This window comes from Miscanthus floridulus, chromosome 10 (assembly GCF_019320115.1).
Source record: "Miscanthus floridulus cultivar M001 chromosome 10, ASM1932011v1, whole genome shotgun sequence".
Lineage (NCBI taxonomy): Eukaryota > Viridiplantae > Streptophyta > Magnoliopsida > Poales > Poaceae > Miscanthus > Miscanthus floridulus.
In genome coordinates this window covers 36,939,702-36,958,790 of record NC_089589.1, presented here as the reverse complement: position 1 = coordinate 36,958,790, position 19,089 = coordinate 36,939,702, and the positions used below count along the sequence as shown (strand labels likewise).

At 44.0% G+C, this 19,089-nt stretch overlaps 1 protein-coding gene across 2 annotated transcripts; it reads left to right on the top strand.

Moving 5' to 3' along the window:
* Nucleotides 1–7,194: 7,194 nt before the first annotated feature.
* LOC136490030 (protein kinase STUNTED-like) lies at nt 7,195–11,513 on the top strand. Of its 2 annotated transcripts, XM_066486530.1 has the most exons (11): nt 7,195–7,579; nt 7,894–7,988; nt 8,481–8,602; nt 8,710–8,855; nt 8,952–9,509; nt 9,625–9,873; nt 9,957–10,123; nt 10,225–10,304; nt 10,385–10,532; nt 10,634–10,783; nt 10,872–11,513. In XM_066486530.1, the coding sequence occupies exons 1-11, from the start codon at nt 7,369–7,371 to the stop codon at nt 11,136–11,138; spliced, it is 2,193 nt and encodes a 730-aa protein (XP_066342627.1). In that variant the 5' UTR covers nt 7,195–7,368; the 3' UTR covers nt 11,139–11,513. The 2 variants fall into 2 exon arrangements, with proteins under 2 accessions (XP_066342627.1, XP_066342628.1); XM_066486531.1 differs by lacking the exon at nt 7,894–7,988 and having other exon boundaries at nt 7,381–7,579.
* Nucleotides 11,514–19,089: the final 7,576 nt, after the last annotated feature.

Sequence of the window (19,089 nt, the reverse complement as noted above, 5' to 3'; positions counted from 1 at the left end):
CTATGGTGGGGGAGAAGGAGTAATCCTGTGCTTGTATGTGGATGACATACTAATCTTTGGGACAAGCCTCAATGTGATTGAGGAAGTCAAGGACTTTCTGTCAAAGAGCTTTGACATGAAGGATTTGGGAGTGGCTGATGTGATACTAAACATCAAACTACTAAGGGGAGAAAATGGTGGGGTAACACTTGTACAAACTCACTATGTGGAAAAGGTACTGAGTCGCTTTGGTTATAGTGACTACAAGCCTGTGTCCACTCCCTATGATCCAAGCGTGATCCTGAGAAAGAACCGAAGAATAATGAGGGATCAGTTGAGATACTCCCAAATCATCGGCTCGCTAATGTACTTGGCTAGTGCAACGAGGCCTGACATCTCATTTGTTGTGAGCAAGTTAAGCCGGTTTGTTTCAAATCCGGGAGATGATCACTGGCGTGCTCTTGAAAGAGTATTGCGCTATCTAAAGGGAACGTCGAGCTTTGGCATTCACTATACTAGGTACCCGAAGGTACTCGAGGGCTATTGTGATGCAAATTGGATATCTGATGCTGATGAGTTAAAAGCCACAAGTGGATATACATTCACACTTGGAGGTGGCGCTGTTTCCTGGAAGTCTTGCAAGCAGACCATCTTAACGAGGTCAACAATGGAAGCAGAACTTGCAGCACTTGATACCGCTACTGTTGAGGCTGAATGGCTCCGTGAGCTCCTTATGGATTTGCCGGTGGTTGAAAAACCTGTGCCCGCAATTTCTATGAACTGTGATAACCAAACAGTAATTATCAAGATAAACAGTTCAAAGGACAACATGAAGACCACTAGGCATGTAAAGCGGCGGTTAAAATCTGTCAGAAAATTGAGAAACTCCGGAGTAATAGCATTGGACTATGTCCATACGTCTAAAAATCTGGCAGATCAATTTACTAAGGGACTATCGCGTAATGTGATAGATAGTGCATCGAGTGAGATGGGACTGAGACCCACATGAAGTTCTATCGTGGTGGCAACCTGTCCTATGTGATCGGAGATCCCGTGAATTAGGATGGTGAAACAAGCTATGGGTAGACTGAGGGAAGAGACCCTTTTTAATAAAGGTCAATCTCTTGAGTAATGCACTTCTCTTCCTATCTGTATGGCAGGTTGGTAAATACCTCAATGTGATCCGAGTGGCTTAATGAGAAGCAAAGATGTCGGCCTACAGGGCATCTTAAAGGAACACACCTATGTGAGTTCGATTGCTAGTCACAATCTATGAGATTTGGGTGATCTCTAGATACTCATGAATAGGCCAGGAGTATGACTTATATGCTCCAACCAGAGGGGATGCTACAGGCAGCCTAGTATCAGTAAAGGAATCGAGTGAGCCTCACTTTGCACAAAACTGTCAATTCAAGGCATAGTCCATTGGTCAGTTGTGAATGAGTGTAAACTCCTTTTCTAGATGGATGTTCAACTTAACAGTCTCCATCGAAACACTGGTATATCAAACAAGCTCAGAACTGAAGACATTAACTGTGGACTTCTGAAGTTTGGTGGGGATTGTTAGATTAATTCGGGCTAGGCCCATTATTTATTCTAATTAATCAAATAAACTTCAAAGGCCCACAATTATTGTTAAGTGGAAAAGTGATTAGTACCATATGGGAAATTCACTAAAAAGGTTCTCAACTTAAATAGTGAGTCTTAGGACTCTCACATAGACAAGTTGAGAGGGAGAATCGGGAGGCCACACGCGCGCGCTGCCGCCGTCGAGCCGAGCCGCGCCGCCTGGCCTGGCCCAGCCCGGCCCGGCCCGGCTTGGTCTGGTTTTGTCGCTTGGCCCAACCGAAACCCTAGCCGCCGCAACCAACTCCCAACGCCCAACCACCCTGTCTAGGTTCATTCCCCCGACAGGGCCTAACGGATAGATGGGGAACTGCGCGGCTATAAGGGGGGGCGCCCCTGTCCGGTAGGGAGAGACCCAACTCTTCCTCTTCCTCCTCTCCGCAACATCTGAGCGCTGAGCTGTTCGTCTGCATCTCCGACCGGAGTTCTCTGCGCGCACAGGGAGCTTCGGTAGCAGGCTTCCGGAACTTCCCCCGTCAAGCGTACCTGCACGGGTAGGCGGGGAATCAAGTTTTTGGAGAGCGCCGGCTTCCCGGTGCGACTGCTGCCCCGTTTGCAGTTTCCTGTTTGGGGGCTTCTGCTTCCTGACGGGAGAGTCTCGTTCTACTGCTCCGACACCGCACCTGCAGGAGCTTCCCGTGCCACTGCTCCAACACCGCACCTGCAGGAGTCTCTCGGCTCGACCTCCTCTGCAACATGGTGGACACGAGGAGGACTGGTGGCCGCACCAACACCAACGACGGAGAAGATGGTGGCTCACTGTCCGCGGGTACCGGCAGTCCCACCCTAGGGTATAAATCTAATCCCACTGTGCGCTATTGTTCATATGCTATTCTGTTAGCGTTTTTAGCGTACTTGGTTGCTGCACTGTCAAATACTATCTGCAGTAGTGATGGTGTTACAGTATGGTTAGTGGTACTGTTACTATTGTTTAAGTCGTTTTTATGGATTAATATAAGTCATAAATTGACCAAATGTTCAACAAGATCGTCCCTGTTTGGTGGGAAAATACCTCCACATCTGGATAGCCTATCCAAACTAGTCTATCTTATCCCAATCCGTATTATAAGGGCTCTCCAAACTCAGACATCAAGTGAACCTTAATTCGGAGTATATGTGAAATTTTGTACATATGGAAAATATTAATAATACATTACTAGTTAGCTGCTCGATTGAACTAACTAGAGCATTCGTGTCACAGGTTATCCAAATACTCATTGCTAGTAACAAAACACAACATAGTGATCACCTCCTGTTCGAAATCGAAATGGATCCAATATGTGAAAACCAAAATGATGGCAAGAGACTGCAGGCAGCCCTATTGTCCACCATTGCCGCGATACATTGTAAAGGGTTGATCAAAGGGGAGATTTCGCATCTGCGATTTCCACCGAAAGCATCCCAAAGTGCATTCATGCCCAGCTTCATGGGTGTCATGAATCTTAACGCTGCAGTAGACTGGATTCATGCGGTTAGCAACATTCCTTCACTGGAAGTTCTCCATCTAAGACACAATGATCTAAGAACATTTGCTAATAATCTTGGTCACTAAATCTGTGTTTTGAAGGGGGGCATATGCACCCATCCATGGTGAAAACAACCCAACTATTGATTCTACCTACGCACTGGGAGGTGAGTTGAGCTCCTCTTTACAAAAGGACCAAGATGACCTGGCCTATTAGGTGAGCCCTTCGGTAGCAGAGGACCCCTTTTATGACGTACAATTACTTGTACCAGGCTTATATAGATCGAGAAAACCAGGACCGCTTCTGTAAAACTAGGTTAATGGTAAACATTAATGATTGAAGATGTTGATATCTAAATGTAGCAGAAGACAGAAATGATTTTTTTCATTATATAAAACTCACACATTACATGTCCCATAATTGAGTGGTGGTTCATCTCCAGACCATGTAGGCCCCAAAAGTACCGAGCGGCCACCAGTGCCACCACAAGGTATGCCACTAGGGATCCCAACAAGTGAACAAGAGGGCCCTTTGCAAGTTCGTGTCCTTCGTGGCGTCGTTGGATCTCCACCCTAAAGTTATAGGCAGAATATATATAGTGAGAAATAAAAACTATCATTGTTAACCCTAAGACCCTATTTGGTAGGGCTCATAAAAAAAACTTCACAACTGGATTCCATATCCCCGTAACAATGAGATATTTTTTACCACCGCGGGAGGAACAGGTACTTGCGCACACGTGAACAAACACATGCATGCATGACGCCACACCCATATGTGAGACGTACTTGCATAATTTGTATATCATTTGTTTGCAAAATAATAAATTTCCTGAGAATAAAAATTAAAAACCACGGGATCGACCTAATAAACAACCATATGTATGGCGACGCCGCACGTAACAAATTGATACAGTACTAAAAAGGATTTGGGAGTAGTACCTGTTAGCTAAGGCCTTGTTTAGTTTGTAAATTTTTTGGCGAAATGGTACTGTAGCACTTTCGTTGTTATTTGACAATTAGTGTCTAATCATAGTCTAATTAGGCTTAAAAGATTCGTCTCGTGAATTTCGTCTAAACTGTGTAATTAGTTTTATTTTTTATTTATATTTAATGCTTCATACATGCGTCAAAGATTCGATGTGATGGAAAACTTTGAAAATTTTTACAAAATGAAGTGAAACTAAACGGTGAGTAACAAATTGATCGATCATGTATGCCTCACTTGCTATATTATCTAATAATTCCTGTGCAGTATCCATGTGCGTCAGCGATGATGGGTACACGGTGACCTGGAGTAGCTAATAATGACCGATGGCCGGGCCAGTCACGAGAGATCAAATCCCGGTACAGATCTTGTTACGATTTGCTAATCTCCCGTTCTGTGGCTCACCGACGCCGGCACGCCGGCCGCGCATCATCATCGCCGTCGTCGTCTCGTCGACCTCACTTGCACGAGGCCATTTATTTATTTATATATAGCAGTATGTACTAATAAACATAGTATATGGAAGAAGCAAATTCAGGGTGCAAGGAATCGATGCTTTCGGTAGCTCCTCAGCCAATAGGGGAGATCGATATGATGGGATGGTACCGTGTGCTTTTCCTTTGCGAAAGGTAAGTCCAAATGATCACAAGCCACTGCCTACTCTATTTGATGCCCAGCCCTAAAAGGTACCGTCGTATCGTTATTCATGATTTGTGTTGTTTGACCGATAAGTTATAGTTGAAAGAATTATTGGTTGATTTGTTGTGAGAAAAAAATATTACTCATTGACTGAAAAAGTATGATTTATAAACCAATCGAACAGTGTCAAGAGAACGTTTGTGCTGTAGCTCCGGAGTCCGGTCCGTCGAATGTTCATCCACACGAGACAAGACAGAAAATACAGAATAACCCCGTTCGGCTTACTGAATTTTGGCTGAAAAACACTGTCCTGGCTGAATTGTTGTGAGAAAAAAGCACTGTTCTGGCTGAAAAAATAAGTTGAATATGGGGTAAGTCGAACAGGGCCCATGTGTGGCATATCCATCCAGGTCCAGGGGCAGGAGCACGAGCACGAGCACGAGCACAAACAACTAGCTAGGCAGCTTAGTTGCTGGTTGACCGATCATGATCACCCATATCTTTCTGAAACAAACGGATCGCTATGTGATCCGTACGTCACAATCGGTGGACGCAGACCACTAATAACAGGTACCATCAGTATGTGTGCACCGGTATCTCCTGCTCCTGCAGCGTATGGCAGACAGTACCAACATCAGACCAGAGGAAGGTAGATTAATTAGATGAAGACCGACTTCTTTTTTCCAACGAGTAGATTAATTAGATGAAGACCTGAATAATTTTATTATCATGGCACTTTTTGTTTTTGTAAAAAAAAAAAAAATTCCTAAGAAAAATTCAACCAGGGGAGCGAAAGCTACCCCAACTAATAAGTAGTACTAGCCTGTTACAAATTGATCATGTATGCCTCGCTTGCTATCTATAATCATCTAATTGTTTCTGGTTACGGTACGCTCCCCACTTTGTTTTAACTAATATATAAGCTTCCGCGCCACTTGTCTCCATTATAAAATACATCCACAGTCGTCCATCGAGGGATGCAGGGTCAGCCAGCGAGAGGATGTGCAACTCCGATCACGGAAAGGGCTCTTTTTGTGTGCCTTGGGAGAAACGGAGTTGAGCTGCTGATCGAATGATGAACATGCGAACGCAACCAAACCAACGGCAACAACAATGGCGGTGATCGAGGCCAAAACTGAAAAGCGCCCGTCCCGTACGTCATCAAGCTGCTTACTAGCTAGCCCGGTGGCATAGATTTGATTCCACATAGGCAGCCACGTGCATTTGCACACACTCCACGACGATGCGGATGTCCACGGAGACTTGTCTAGCAATACACTCGTTACCGTGGAGCAGGTGACGACGCCATAGCTCAGCTCTTCAAGACGTGAGACTTCTCTAGCAATAATTTAAATATAGCAGTCAGTAATTTGTTAATATCCTCTAGTCTTAAATTTGGGACTATTATTTTTAAGGATAAATATACTATGGACATGGAGAAATTTACAACTGGTGGACTGTCATCAAAGATATTTTATAGAGGTGCCTTATTATTGCGTGGAAAGGAGGAGAAAATGAAGCCAACAAAATACATCGGTACTAATTCTAAAGAGGTGGAGATCGTCAATGGAATTTTCCCAACGTGATTAGCATCCTTGTCGTAGTATTTTATTATTTCCATGCATTAATTTCCTATCCAGTTGTGACATACGATCTTTTATCTAGCATCTAGCTTTTAGTGCCCACGTGAGTCAAATTGGTGGCTGCACTTGGACGTGTCGTGCATGTTAGCCGAATTAGGGACTTAGGGTCAATCGGTCCTAGTTAGGCTGATGGAGTCTGAGTTTTGTTTGGGTCAGGTGGCCTGCGTGTCTATACCTGTGGCCTTCGGCCTTATACTGGGTAGATTAGACTGGATTTTATTGTGGAGTTTATTTCTCGTCGAGCCGTCGCTCGAGAAACCCTAGATGATGATCCCATCAGGTTCTTCATACTAAGATTATCTCCGGATGTTGATCTCGTCCTGTACTCGACGTTGGCTGCTTGTTTGACGTGCTATGTCAGATCTATTCGCTAAATAAAGGGGTATAGATCTACGGTGAATCAGTTAAAAAGTTTAGGGACATAAAAATATAATTTAAAAGTTGATGGACATGAATGACACACCACAAAAAAAATTAATGGATCTAAAAATACAGTTTAAAAGTTGATAGACCTAGATTATATACCACAAAAAAATTAATAGACCTAAAAATACAGTTTAAAAGTTAATGCAGCTAAACGACATCCGACCAAAAGTTAATAGACCTGCCACAGATTTAACTCATTAAAAAATATACGGAGCCGCCGAGGAGTTGGATGGAAGCAAGCAGCAGCCCGCGTCCGCAGCCGCCTGCATACGAGTCCGTAGTAGAAAAAGAAACGAAAAACCCGCGACCAGAGAGGAAACGGGACGGGACGGAACGGGAGAGGAAGGAGACGTTTTTCACCGCGGGGGCAGAGCAGGGAGGGCCCAACGTCAAGAAACAGGAGGCCGCATAAAACGCAGCCTCCCGCGGAAGGCGGATCCCCCCACTTTTCTTTCTTTCTTCTTTCTCACTTGCAGTCCCCCCTTCTCTCCCTCCTCCCCTCTCCTCATCTGTGTCGCCACCAAGGAGCGAGCGAGCGCCGAGCCCGGGCCTCGGAGGCATCGACCGACCGACGCCGGCGGCAGTGGCAGCGGCACGGCGCCATGAGGCTGCTCGTCCCCGACGGCGTGCGCCGCCAGCGGCTGCTACAGTGCGAGGCGCCCCCGTCGCCCGCGCCGGCGTCCCCGTCCAGGACGGTCGTGGTGGGGATCAGGAGCGACGCCGCCAGCCGCGAGCTGCTCACCTGGGCGCTCGTCAAGGTCGCCAATGCCGGGGACCGCGTCGTCGCCCTCCACGTCGCCACCGCCGCCGACGGTACCGCCCGCCCGCTCCCCCGCCGGCCCCTCCTCCTCCTCCTCCTCCTCCTGAGCCAGCCGTTTTGTTTGGGAAGCGTTAATCCATCCATCCCTGGAGCCGTGGAGCGTTTCTGCTGCTGGGGTTGGGATTTGCTTGCTTCTGTGGATGGATGGATTGCTAAGCTCCGTCCCGTTCATTCGTTTATTAGTACTTCGATTCGCTCCACATGCAAACTTGGGAACCCCGTTTCGTTCCCCATTTGACGATTCTCACGAGGTGAAATTAATCCCCCCACCCTATTTACCTTTCTCTCTCTCTCTCGTCGTTTCCAGGATTGCTCGTGGGACTGGATGAGCGGAGCAGGGCCGCCGCGGACTCGCTCGCCTCCGTGCTCGCCGTCTACGACGGCTTCTGCAACCTCAAGCAGGTCCGTCCCTCCCTCCCTCCCTCCCAAATCTTACCGTTTGATTACAAGTTTTATTCGCTAGCCGTTCATCTGGCTCTGGGTTTCGTTCGATGCTACTGGCCGTTCAAAGCTCTGACCTTTTCTCCTGGATTTCGCTTTCAAAGATGCTCTCCGTGAGTGAAATTCTGGTCCAGTCCAGCAGCCCGTCAAATTCCTCGTTCGTTTCAAAGTCTCCAACCTCTCTGCCGTATCACTCGTGCTGCCGCCACTTTCTTACTGGATGGTCATGTTTTTCTCTTTTCTTTTTTCCTCCAACGCCTTCAAGTTTCGGGCGCCTTGATTTCTTTCTTCTTTTTTGGCAACCACCGATCTGCTCATTTTTCCTACTACAATTGAACTGCAGATTTCTTTCTTTATTTTTATTTTGGCAAGACAGTTGCTGCAACTTTGCATTTTTTTATTAAAGGCTGCCTCAGAATTCTCATCAATTTGATCTTCAATTTACACTCGCAGATTAATTTGGAGCTCAAGGTCTGTGGAGGATCATCAATCCGGAAAACTCTGGTCAAAGAAGCGGCTGCTTGTAGCGCAGCACATCTCATCCTTGGCGTTGCAAACAATTCCCGGTCATTCGGGTACATAATTTGATACATTGCCTTACTAAGTATTGCCATCTTTGTCCAAATACATTAGATTCTGATACATACAAGTACTGTTCTTTTCCCCCCCTCAAACCATGTAGATCCTCCTTCACATCAGTTGCCAAGTACTGCTCAAAGAGAGTTCCAGCCAGCTGCTCGGTCCTTGCAGTGAACAATGGCAAAGTCGTTTACCATAAAGATGCTGGACACGGGGTGCAACATGAACTCTACCAAAGCACTAGCGCAAGTATGTCAGCTCAATAATTTCATTTGCATTTGTTCATTCTGTGGTTTCAGAGCTGCTATGAATCCAGTATGCTCAAGTGTGGATTTTGAAATGCAGTACCTGAGACACCAAGGAGGAGCTACCGGAAGCTCTTGTCAACCATGATAGGGGACAAACTCTGGGATGAGAATGGAAAGGACAGAAGGTGCATGTCTCGTGCCATCACCATGCCAATGAGGTCTCCCGCGCGGCCAAAAGAAGTTTCACTAGCATTAGTCCCGGTGAAGGGTTGCCGGCACGAATCGCCAGAAGTAGCAACTGGCTGGCCCCTACTGAGGAAGAAGTTCTTGCCAGACCGGAAAGCTTCCGCGCCTGACAAGTCGAAGATGTCTGTGGTGCAGTGGGCAATGCGGCTCCCAGGCAGGTATTCAGCTGTATCACCAGTCCATTCAGAATACAGAACCACAAGACCGGACTCCACGAGCGCCAGTCATATCCTCCGTGACCGTGTGATTGTTCCCTCGAGGAGCAATTCAGGAAAGTCCTGTGTAGTGATCGAAGAATTGGAGAAGGAAACTCCAGAGGAACTGACCTTGCTCAAAAAGAAATTCTCATCCATTTATTCTTCATTCAGTTACTGTGAGCTTGCAAAGATCACCTCTGATTTCTCGCCAGGTATGCATATCTGTTTTTTCTCTGTTATAACACCTACTTCTACATGTGCAGAGGTCACTTCAAACTTTTGTAGGCATAATATAGTGTTAACCTGTCAGATTGGTTGCTTGTGCAGAGTGTGTAGTTGGACAAGGAGGCACTAGTCAAGTGTACAGAGGCTGTTTGGCAAATGGCAGGGAGCTAGCAGTGAAGATCCTGAAGTATTCTGAAGAGGTACTGAAGGAGTTTGTGTCAGAGATTGAGATTGTCAGTTCTCTCAGCCACAAGAATGTGATATCCCTTGTTGGTTTCTGCTTCAAGAATGATGATCTTCTGTTAGTGTACGAGTACTTGCAACGAGGCAGCCTGGAAGAGATACTGCACGGTGTGTTTAGCTGCTTCACGACCTGCTAGCTTTTTGCCTATGATGTTGCCATGTAAAGTGATCCTAACGTTGTTATTGTGCAGGTGAAAAAGAATGCAAGAGCATATTTGGTTGGACTGAGAGGTTCAGCGTGGCTGTGGGAGTTGCTCATGCTCTGGAGTATCTCCATAGTGATAACAACAGTCGTCCAGTGATCCATAGGGATGTCAAGTCATCAAATATTCTCATCTCAGAATGCTTTGAACCAAAGGTAATATTTCTGTCTGATAGCACAGAATACATCAAGTTAGTGTGCAGTATCAAAATTAAGCGAACTCAAACTTTTTTCAACATGTGTGTGTGATGATGCAGTTATCGGACTTTGGTCTCGCAGTCTGGGCTGCTGATGTGACATCTCAGATGACATGCAATGAAGTTGCAGGAACTTTCGGGTTAGTTGTCTTATTAACAATTGTTTCACAGTTTTGCCATGTGTAGCAATTGCCTTACTGACATAGAGATGTCTTGACAGATACTTAGCTCCTGAATACTTCATGCATGGCAAGGTGAACAACAAAATTGATGTGTATGCTTTTGGCGTTGTCCTTCTGGAGCTCATCTCTGGCAGGAAACCGCTTTGCACTGGTTGTCCAAAAGGGCAGGAGAGCCTAGTGATGTGGGTAAGTGGCATTTTATTTCAAAATTGATGTGTATGCTTTAGAAGTAATGGTTACTTTCCTCTGGTTGGAACAGATAATTAATTGCTGTTTCTTTTGTGCAGGCAAATTCCATCATACAAGAAGGAAAGCTCACACAACTTGTAGATCCAAACTTGCCCACTGAAGGCCATACCGATGAAGTTGAGAGGATGACCCTTGCTGCATCCCTCTGCATCAGACAAGCACCTCAGAGCCGTCCTGAAATTGATGCTGTAAGTATCCCCCCTTCTTGATGCTTGTTTTGCGCAAGTGTTCATGCTGTTTATAATTTTCTTACAAGCATCTGAATGTACACACCAGGTTCTGAAGCTTCTCGAAGGGGACAATGATATCCTCAAGTGGGCAAGATCACAAGTCGGGTTGTCATACGAGAGCAGCGACAGCGATGAATTTGTGATGACACCGCCAGCGCCGAGGAGCAACGCTAACATCCAGTCATACATCAACCTCGCGTTCGATGTCGACGACGACTCCGCCTCTGTCAGCAGCAACGACTTCATTGCAGCTAACACCTCCTTGGAAGAGTATCTGAAGGGAAGATGGAGCCGGTCGTCGAGCTTCGACTGACCGATCCATGGCAGAGTTACTCCTTGTTAGTGTATAGATCCTTTTTTTCCTTCTAATTTAAGTTCCAATTTTTGCCTTGGATGAGAGTTGGCACATGCAATGCCCTCCACCAGGAATATCCTTTGATCTTTTTTCTTTTCTTTTCTTTTGGGGGTCTCTCTTCCTCTCTGAAGAGGCACCCTGTTGTTTTACTGTCTGAAGAGACTTATCACATACCCAGGTAGTCTCATCCAAAGGGATGACAAATAAAGTAGGAATCATATGAATGAAACTGTGGGTTTCTTTCCACACCCAAATCACATCTTTATTCTGTACACACTGTCCTTGTTCAAGACTATGGTTTATCAAGGAAAAATAGATTGTTTTTGTGCCTGCTGTGAAAAGTGAATTCTGCCAAAGTTTTGACTGATCATGTTACAGCTACATACAGTGCCTTAAATTTTCATGAGTAGTTTTATTTCTGTAGTGAAAATTCATGAAATTGCTCGAAGATGACAAAATGAAGACAGAATCTGCAGAAGGTATACCTGTTTGATGATTCCATCACAAATACAATACAATAAACCATTATATTAATCTATAAGCTGCAGACCATGACGATGCATGCCCAACAATTAGGGATGAAAATGGTACGGATATTTTCTGACCGTATTCGAAACCGAATCCGTTTAGAGGGGTTGAGATCTGTCCGTATCCGAGTCCGAATATCCAACATCCGATACCGTATCCGAATACTCAAATCGTATATTTATGATGTCGATATCCAATCGTATCCTATCCGACATAGTTGACACTATCCGTATTCGAATCCGGACAGAAATATGAAAACAAATATAATATCGGTGATATCCGTCCGTATCCCATCCGTTTTCATCCCTACCGACAATACAAGAATCACCGGTAATTGTCAACTGCAGCAGGACAGCGAGCGATCTGAGCAGGTCGGTCGAACAGATTCGTTGAAAAGACCAAGAAAACGAAAGCTAAGGTTCATCATCATTTCACAAGAGCCAACAGCCAAGTTGGGGCATGTTACATCACATGGAGCACGCACATGGACAAAACCCCAGAGACACTGAAAGGGATCTTGAAAAGTACTATCGCGCGTGCATGACAACATGAGCAAACCGACATCGAGCCATGGCCGTTCAGCTGTGGACAGGAACGATCAGAATAATCGTTACACTTGCACATGGATAATAATCTATCTATCTAATCTAATGGGCAAGTCACAGTCACAGGCCTCTCGCGACGGTGCAAGGACAAGTGATTTATGCAAGTCTCTCCAAACGTGGAAAGGACAGGTAAATCGAAGGCAAGTTCACAATAGAGCAGGTGCATACGGAGCATGAAGCTCTCCAGTTACGCAAATCGGTGACTGCAGCCTGCAGGAACAGAAACAATACCCCTAGAGAACAGAGCATATGGAGAATTGAACACTAAGGATAACAATTAACAGAGCAGATGCATGCCAATTACTACGCCCATGATTCTTGCAGACTTGCTGTATTAAGTTGTTCAGAACCGGTCACATAGAAGAATGGCAAATCCCTGGTTGGACTCAGAAGTTACCTAGTCCTTCCAAGTAAACTCATGAAATAGCCACATCTTAGACTAGGAGAAACACAGAACAGCACTAAGTTTGTCCAGACATATAGGAAACACAGGATAACACTCCGATGAAGGGTACTAGGTGCGACGGACTAGCAGTCGAGCTTGCCAGGTTCGCTTAACTGTCAGTGTCAGGAGTCTTCTCCAGCGCTGTCGACGAATGAGAGTGTTAGTGACATGCTGGGGAAAAGATAAAACAAATCTTAGTGAAGACTGCACGCAACAGAACTGAACAATTCGACTTACTGTTGTAGTTGAGGAGCTTCTCAATGAGGTCGACATGGGTCATCAGCATTCGCCTACAGCAGTAACGGTTTAACTTCAAGGCAGTCAGAGCTACCCTGCAAATAGATGTACAGGGAAAACATTGCTTAATTGGGATTTGGTAGAAGTGTCCAGATTAGCTAAACATTTTCATATTTATGTGATCGGCAGTTTGAAAGTCTGCTAAACTTGTATAACCCTCCCAGCTCTCCATAAATCCATAAGATTGTACCGGGGAAGGCCACATTCAGCAAGTTCTTTTATTCAATATATATAAACTAAACTACCACAGGTGACCCCATATGAGGATTCGTACCAGCTGATTCAATTGAAGACAATCTGCAATCATTTCAATAAAAAGGAATTGCATAGAAAAAATATATGAAGCTTTTTGTTAAATGATTCTTAGCACACCCATCGTCAATCATTTCAGATCACCTCATCGAGCCTAGTCGTACGGGTACCAATCAGCTGATCAGATCTGATTTGGTGGCTAGTTGGCTAGGGAGCAGTATAATTGTCTGGCCTACTTGCCCTACTACCCAGGATGTATACAATTTAACTGTAAGTATTAAGTTATTAAGTTAAGCATCAATTAGTTAAGTACTGATACAAGTTTACACCAGAGCACAACTGCACACTGCACACTGCACAAAGACATTGTCATAATCATAAATTGGTAAACAAAGCAAGCATCAAGCATGGTCATATACTTCTGGGCCAAAAACAAAAGGCCAAGTGCCCCCAGGCCCAGCTGAGCATCTAACAACTCTTCTCTCTCTCTCTCTCTCCAGGCTTGTCATCCTTGAGCTAATCGGACAACTAATCATGATTAATCACAAGTTAATTGGACAATAAGATTTCTGACTGCACCAGTCGTCCCAGAGTGCCTGACCAATCATGATTAGCGGGACAACTTAATAATGCTGCATGTGACGTGAAAGTTAATTGTGGAAGTAAATTTTTAAGCTAAATTAATGCTAAATGGCACCAAACTCAACCTTATGCCTGAAAAGGAGATTTGGCTGCGATACAAAGAAATGACTGTTCTTGTTAGAAAAGATCATAGCCTCCTATAGTGCAAACATACTGTTGACAAAAGGTTCAGGGGGCTTTGCTAAAAGAAACAAACTGCAAGTATAAGTCCATGTTCTGGAATGGTTAAAAAAATGATCCAATCTCAAGCAAATGCAGGCCCCGCAAGTTTTATCATAGTATAGGCTTAACTGCTATATATAAAACTTCAAAAATTCATAAATTGAAGCATTGCCAGTTTCTGAGTCACATGTATCAAAATCAAAATTCTAATGGGAAAAACTCCTGAATCCATAGAGCCATATTCTAGACCCTGATAATTACCTTTTTACCTAACTTGTTTAACTCTATTTGGTATCTGTGAAGCATGGTTTCCTAGGGATATTGCATGGGAAGAGCTACCACACCTCAACAATTGCAACAGCAGCTTCATCTTCTTTTATTTGCCTTCTTAAGTGTGCATCTTCTCATTATTTGAAAAATGTGAAAAGTAGAAGTATGTTCACACCCAAAGATTGTGCACAGGCACCTCTGTGAATCTGTGTTGAATTACTGCAGCTGACTGCAAGGATTTATTTGCTTTTACCTTGCTTTGAAGCCAGAAATAGATTTGGATGATCCTAATTCCTAACAACATTCAAATCTACTTAAGAACACCATACAAACATGCCAGACAGAGTCGGGTCAAACATGTGTAGACCACCAAAAGCTACAGAATCAGGTTATCTGTGACGTTCCTATCATATACAAGCATCAGATTCCTCGATAAAAGGCACTTCAGAAATACAATATTACTCTAATTAGTCCACACTTCCACAGGAATCACCACAGAACTCAAGCTGGATATGTGGTTCATGTAAATTCACCATACTGCACAACAGACCTAGTAGATCACCAAAGCTATGGCACACATTGCACACCCCCCAACCAATCCTGCGTGCCTGGTGAGTACTGTCAGAGTCTTGTTAATTAACAAACTAACTGAATCCATCCCACAAGGATTTGAACATATAGAAAAAAGCGAGAAGCCAACATAAGGCTCTACAGTCTACATCCACAAACACCAACAAAACCTAATTACCTCCAAACGCATTCCCACTCCCGAACACACATAGATGTGATCCAACGAAGAAAGGTCACATCATACAGATATAGATTCTTAGATTAGAGGCGGTAGCCACTGGTTGGGAAAACTCAACCTACCTCTCGTCATAGTCCGCCTGGACGAGTTCGAGGTACGCATCCCATTTGTCCCCGATCACCTGAGCCACAAATTAGATGGATTATGACCCAAAATTGAGAAGACGACGCAACTAAACCCTGGCGCACGGAGCAGAGAACCCGCAGGCGCGCCTAGGCACGGATCGGAGGGGGGAAGGTAGGAGAGAAAGGGGAGGGGGAAGCTGCGATACCTTGCCGCATGTGAAGCAGCGCACCGGGATGATCATCTTCGCCGCCGCCGGAAGGATGGGTTCGCCGGTTGCCGGAAGGGGAAGGGGAGGGACGGGGTGGGGTATTTGCGAGGTTTTCCTCTATTTATTACTTTTGCGGATTTATAGAGATGTTTTGTTTTATTTTTAGTATCTTTTTTGGAAGGCCAGTAATTGCTCCAAACATATTTGTAAAATACAGGTCTACAAACTTTTCTGACACAAATCGGAATTTACCGTTTGACTGGCCTGTGAGTCCACTTATTTAACGCTTAATAATTTAGGTCAAAACCATTGATAACATAGTATCTCCAAGCTCTCTCCGAGCGTTCGGGACGGACCCGCATGTTCTCGTGCCTCACGCCTTTGCACCTCGTGCCTCGCGCGCCCCACCCGTGTCTCATGCCTCGCTGCGCTCCGCCGCACCTCGTGCCTCCCCGCCGGCTCACGCTGTGCACAGCCGAGGTCCATGGACCATGGGCGACCTCCGCACTAGCGTCGAGCTCCCCAGCTCCGCGTCAAGAAGCCTCCGTTAAGCGATAGCAAGTGGCCGAGCACACGTTACAATCGTACGTCTTATGCGTTTCAGATGTATATTGCCTATGTTTTATTTGGATGTTGCAAAAGTAGATCTTGTGTTCCATATGTTGTAATGTCTATACATGTATGTTGTAAGTGCATGTTTCAAATGTTTCAGCTGCTTTCAAATGTATGTTTGCACGTAGTTTTATCTGGATGTTATATATATTGCACTGGCTATACACATACGCTTTAAATTGTATTTTTTTTTTCAAATGATTCAGTTGTTCCAAACGTATGTTGCAAGTGTTTTTATCTAGATGTTGCACATGTTGCGGTGGACATACACGTATGCTACAAAGTGTATGTTTTCAAATGTTTTAGCTGTATCAAACGTATGCTGTAAGTGTTTTATCTGGATATTGCATATGTTGCAGTGCCCATACACATATGTTGCAAACGTATGTTTTTAATGTTTCATCTATTTTCAGACGTACGTTGCAACAAATACTACATGTTGCAAGTGTTCCACGAGCAGGCAAGAGAAGTGGGCACAAGCGGAGCAAGTGGTCCCCTCAGGCACAGCGGTCCCCTCGTGTGCGCGGCGGCCCCACGTACATGTGCAGCCGCAGCCGCATGCATACCGCAGTAGCAGGCGCTTGTGTGCCACAGCAGCAGAAAGGCAGGCATGACAGCAGCAACATAAGGTAGGGCACAGCAGCATCGGGCTGGCGGGCGCCGGGGGGGGGGGGGGGCAAGAGGTGCATGCATACATGAGCGTTTCGAGTCCAGTTGAGTCGCATGGGTGTCGTGCCGTGTCGGTCAATGTTGTGTCTGACAGTTTTGGACCCCGCACGCATTACTGTTATGTGTGTGTCTCAGTGCACCAAACGTGTTTGATGTTATCTTTTGGGGCGGGTAGCATGCGTGGGCGTCCAGACGTGGCATCTCTCTAGACGTCCCAGGCGCTGTCCACTCCCTATCTCTTTTGTCAAAAAAAAAAAACCACGGCATCTATTAGTCACTACTTGACTCATGCAATGGTACCGTCTGTTCTGTGACTGCGCAAATATTTCTATTATTTTTAGAGGTTTATTCATATGCCAAATTTCTTGCATATATATAGCCGTTTTCTCTGCCAAGTTTATATTAGCAACCCTTGCAACAAGGATGTGTCACTTACTTTTTTTTGCAACCAGTTCTTGTTGCTTATTTCCATTCAACAACAATAAACAAAGCATGGTACTGGAATTTCAAAGCATGGATTCATAATCATATACCTCCAAAATCTATTTTGGTTTTCACTTAAAAGCTTAAACCTCGAGATACTTATGAATTAGGCCATTAATCAGTTAACCACATGACTCGACTAAAAGTGTGAGTCAACAACTTTTTAACCACTTATTAGTATGAATTTTCGAACATATTTGATTTGAAATAAGTCTTGCCAAACTCTCTCCGTATTGTGTACTGTGGCTTAATTAGTCACTTGCTCCATATGTTACAAAATAATGGACGTTATGTGATTGTGCAGAGATACCAATGTTATAGCTAACAATCAAAATATCTCTTAGGAGAAGGAGAGAGATAGAGATAGTGATGTATTGGGAAAAGAGAAGGGTGCATTAGAAAGCAAGAATGTGGTCAAGTATTTTGGGACAAAATCTGAACGCTATAAAAAACGTCGACTATTTTGGGACGGAGGGATTACTCAACATGCACTTATTTTGTACTCTCTTTATCTTAACTATAGTTCACTTTGACCTTTTTCTCGAGTCCAATATCTCTAGATGACAAAGTTTTTAGAAAAATATAGTAGCATTTACAAGTTCAAATAAATACACCGTTAAAACATATTTACATAAAATTTAATTAAACTGTTTTATATTATAGATGTTGGTCTTTCGTAAACTTTGTCAAAGTCACGGAGGGACTATGTCTAAGTCTTGAATTATGTGCCTCTTTCGCTCTTTCGGTTAGCAAAGTATCCTGCTTCATTAATATATATATATATATATATATATATATATATTATATTGACCATTCTATAAGAAAATTTTGATGTAAGATGTCAACCTTCCTAAATACTTTTCTTGGGCAATAGAAAAATAGACAATGAACGTAGGCAAATTTGCGAGAACTGAGTTTATTAGCACCAACCTACTTGCACAAAAAGTACTTGTTTTCGACTACTTAAAGGTTTCTAGATTCTCTCTTCAATACTTTTTCCGATCCATATTATACATACTTCATTTTTCCCACAGAAAGTGTCATTCTCATTTCTTAAAAAGTCAAATATTTTTAACTTTAACCAAATATACACTAGGTTATTGATATTAATGATGTGTAATTAGTATAATTAGATTAATCATTAAATATATTTTCATAATAAATATATTTAGATATACAAATGTTGCTAATGTTTTATACAAATCTACTCAAACTTAAAATAGTATAACCTACCTATGCCATTTTATCTTTAGGACTGAGACAATAGTTTTCTAAAGTGCATTGGATATTGTTCAAAACAAATAACAATAATTTTTATGTTTTTTGCTAATCAATATCGTGGTTCATACAAAATAACCGTATCATTTATATGTTGTGGGATAGATAAAAAAATAAAATAATGGCACATTAGACTACCTAACTGTTTTAGTGATAAATCTAAAATTTGGAATTTTTAGTTCTTATTCCTTTACCCCTCTACTAGAACGAGGCTGACAGTTTGACCCGCGGGCATGAATACACGCGTGTTTCGTACCTTACGAGGGCTCCTTTGGATCAACCTACCCCTCAATCCCCTTCAATCCACTAGGGGAATGGTTGAATCCAAAGGAGCCCTGAGTGTAGGCATGAATAAGAAATTTCACCCACGGGTAAGATCGGGTCGGGTACCCGCAAATGCGCAGGTCGGGTCGGGTAAGCAACTTCGCCCGTGGGTACCCGTGGGTATCCGACATTGTAGCACACAGCCAACACGTTGTGTCATTCGGCCCATGAAAAATAGCCCAACCCAACAAGAGAACCCTGGTATAGCCAAAGGGGATCCTTCTGGAGTACCTATCCATTTCTGATTTCTCCAAGTTTTG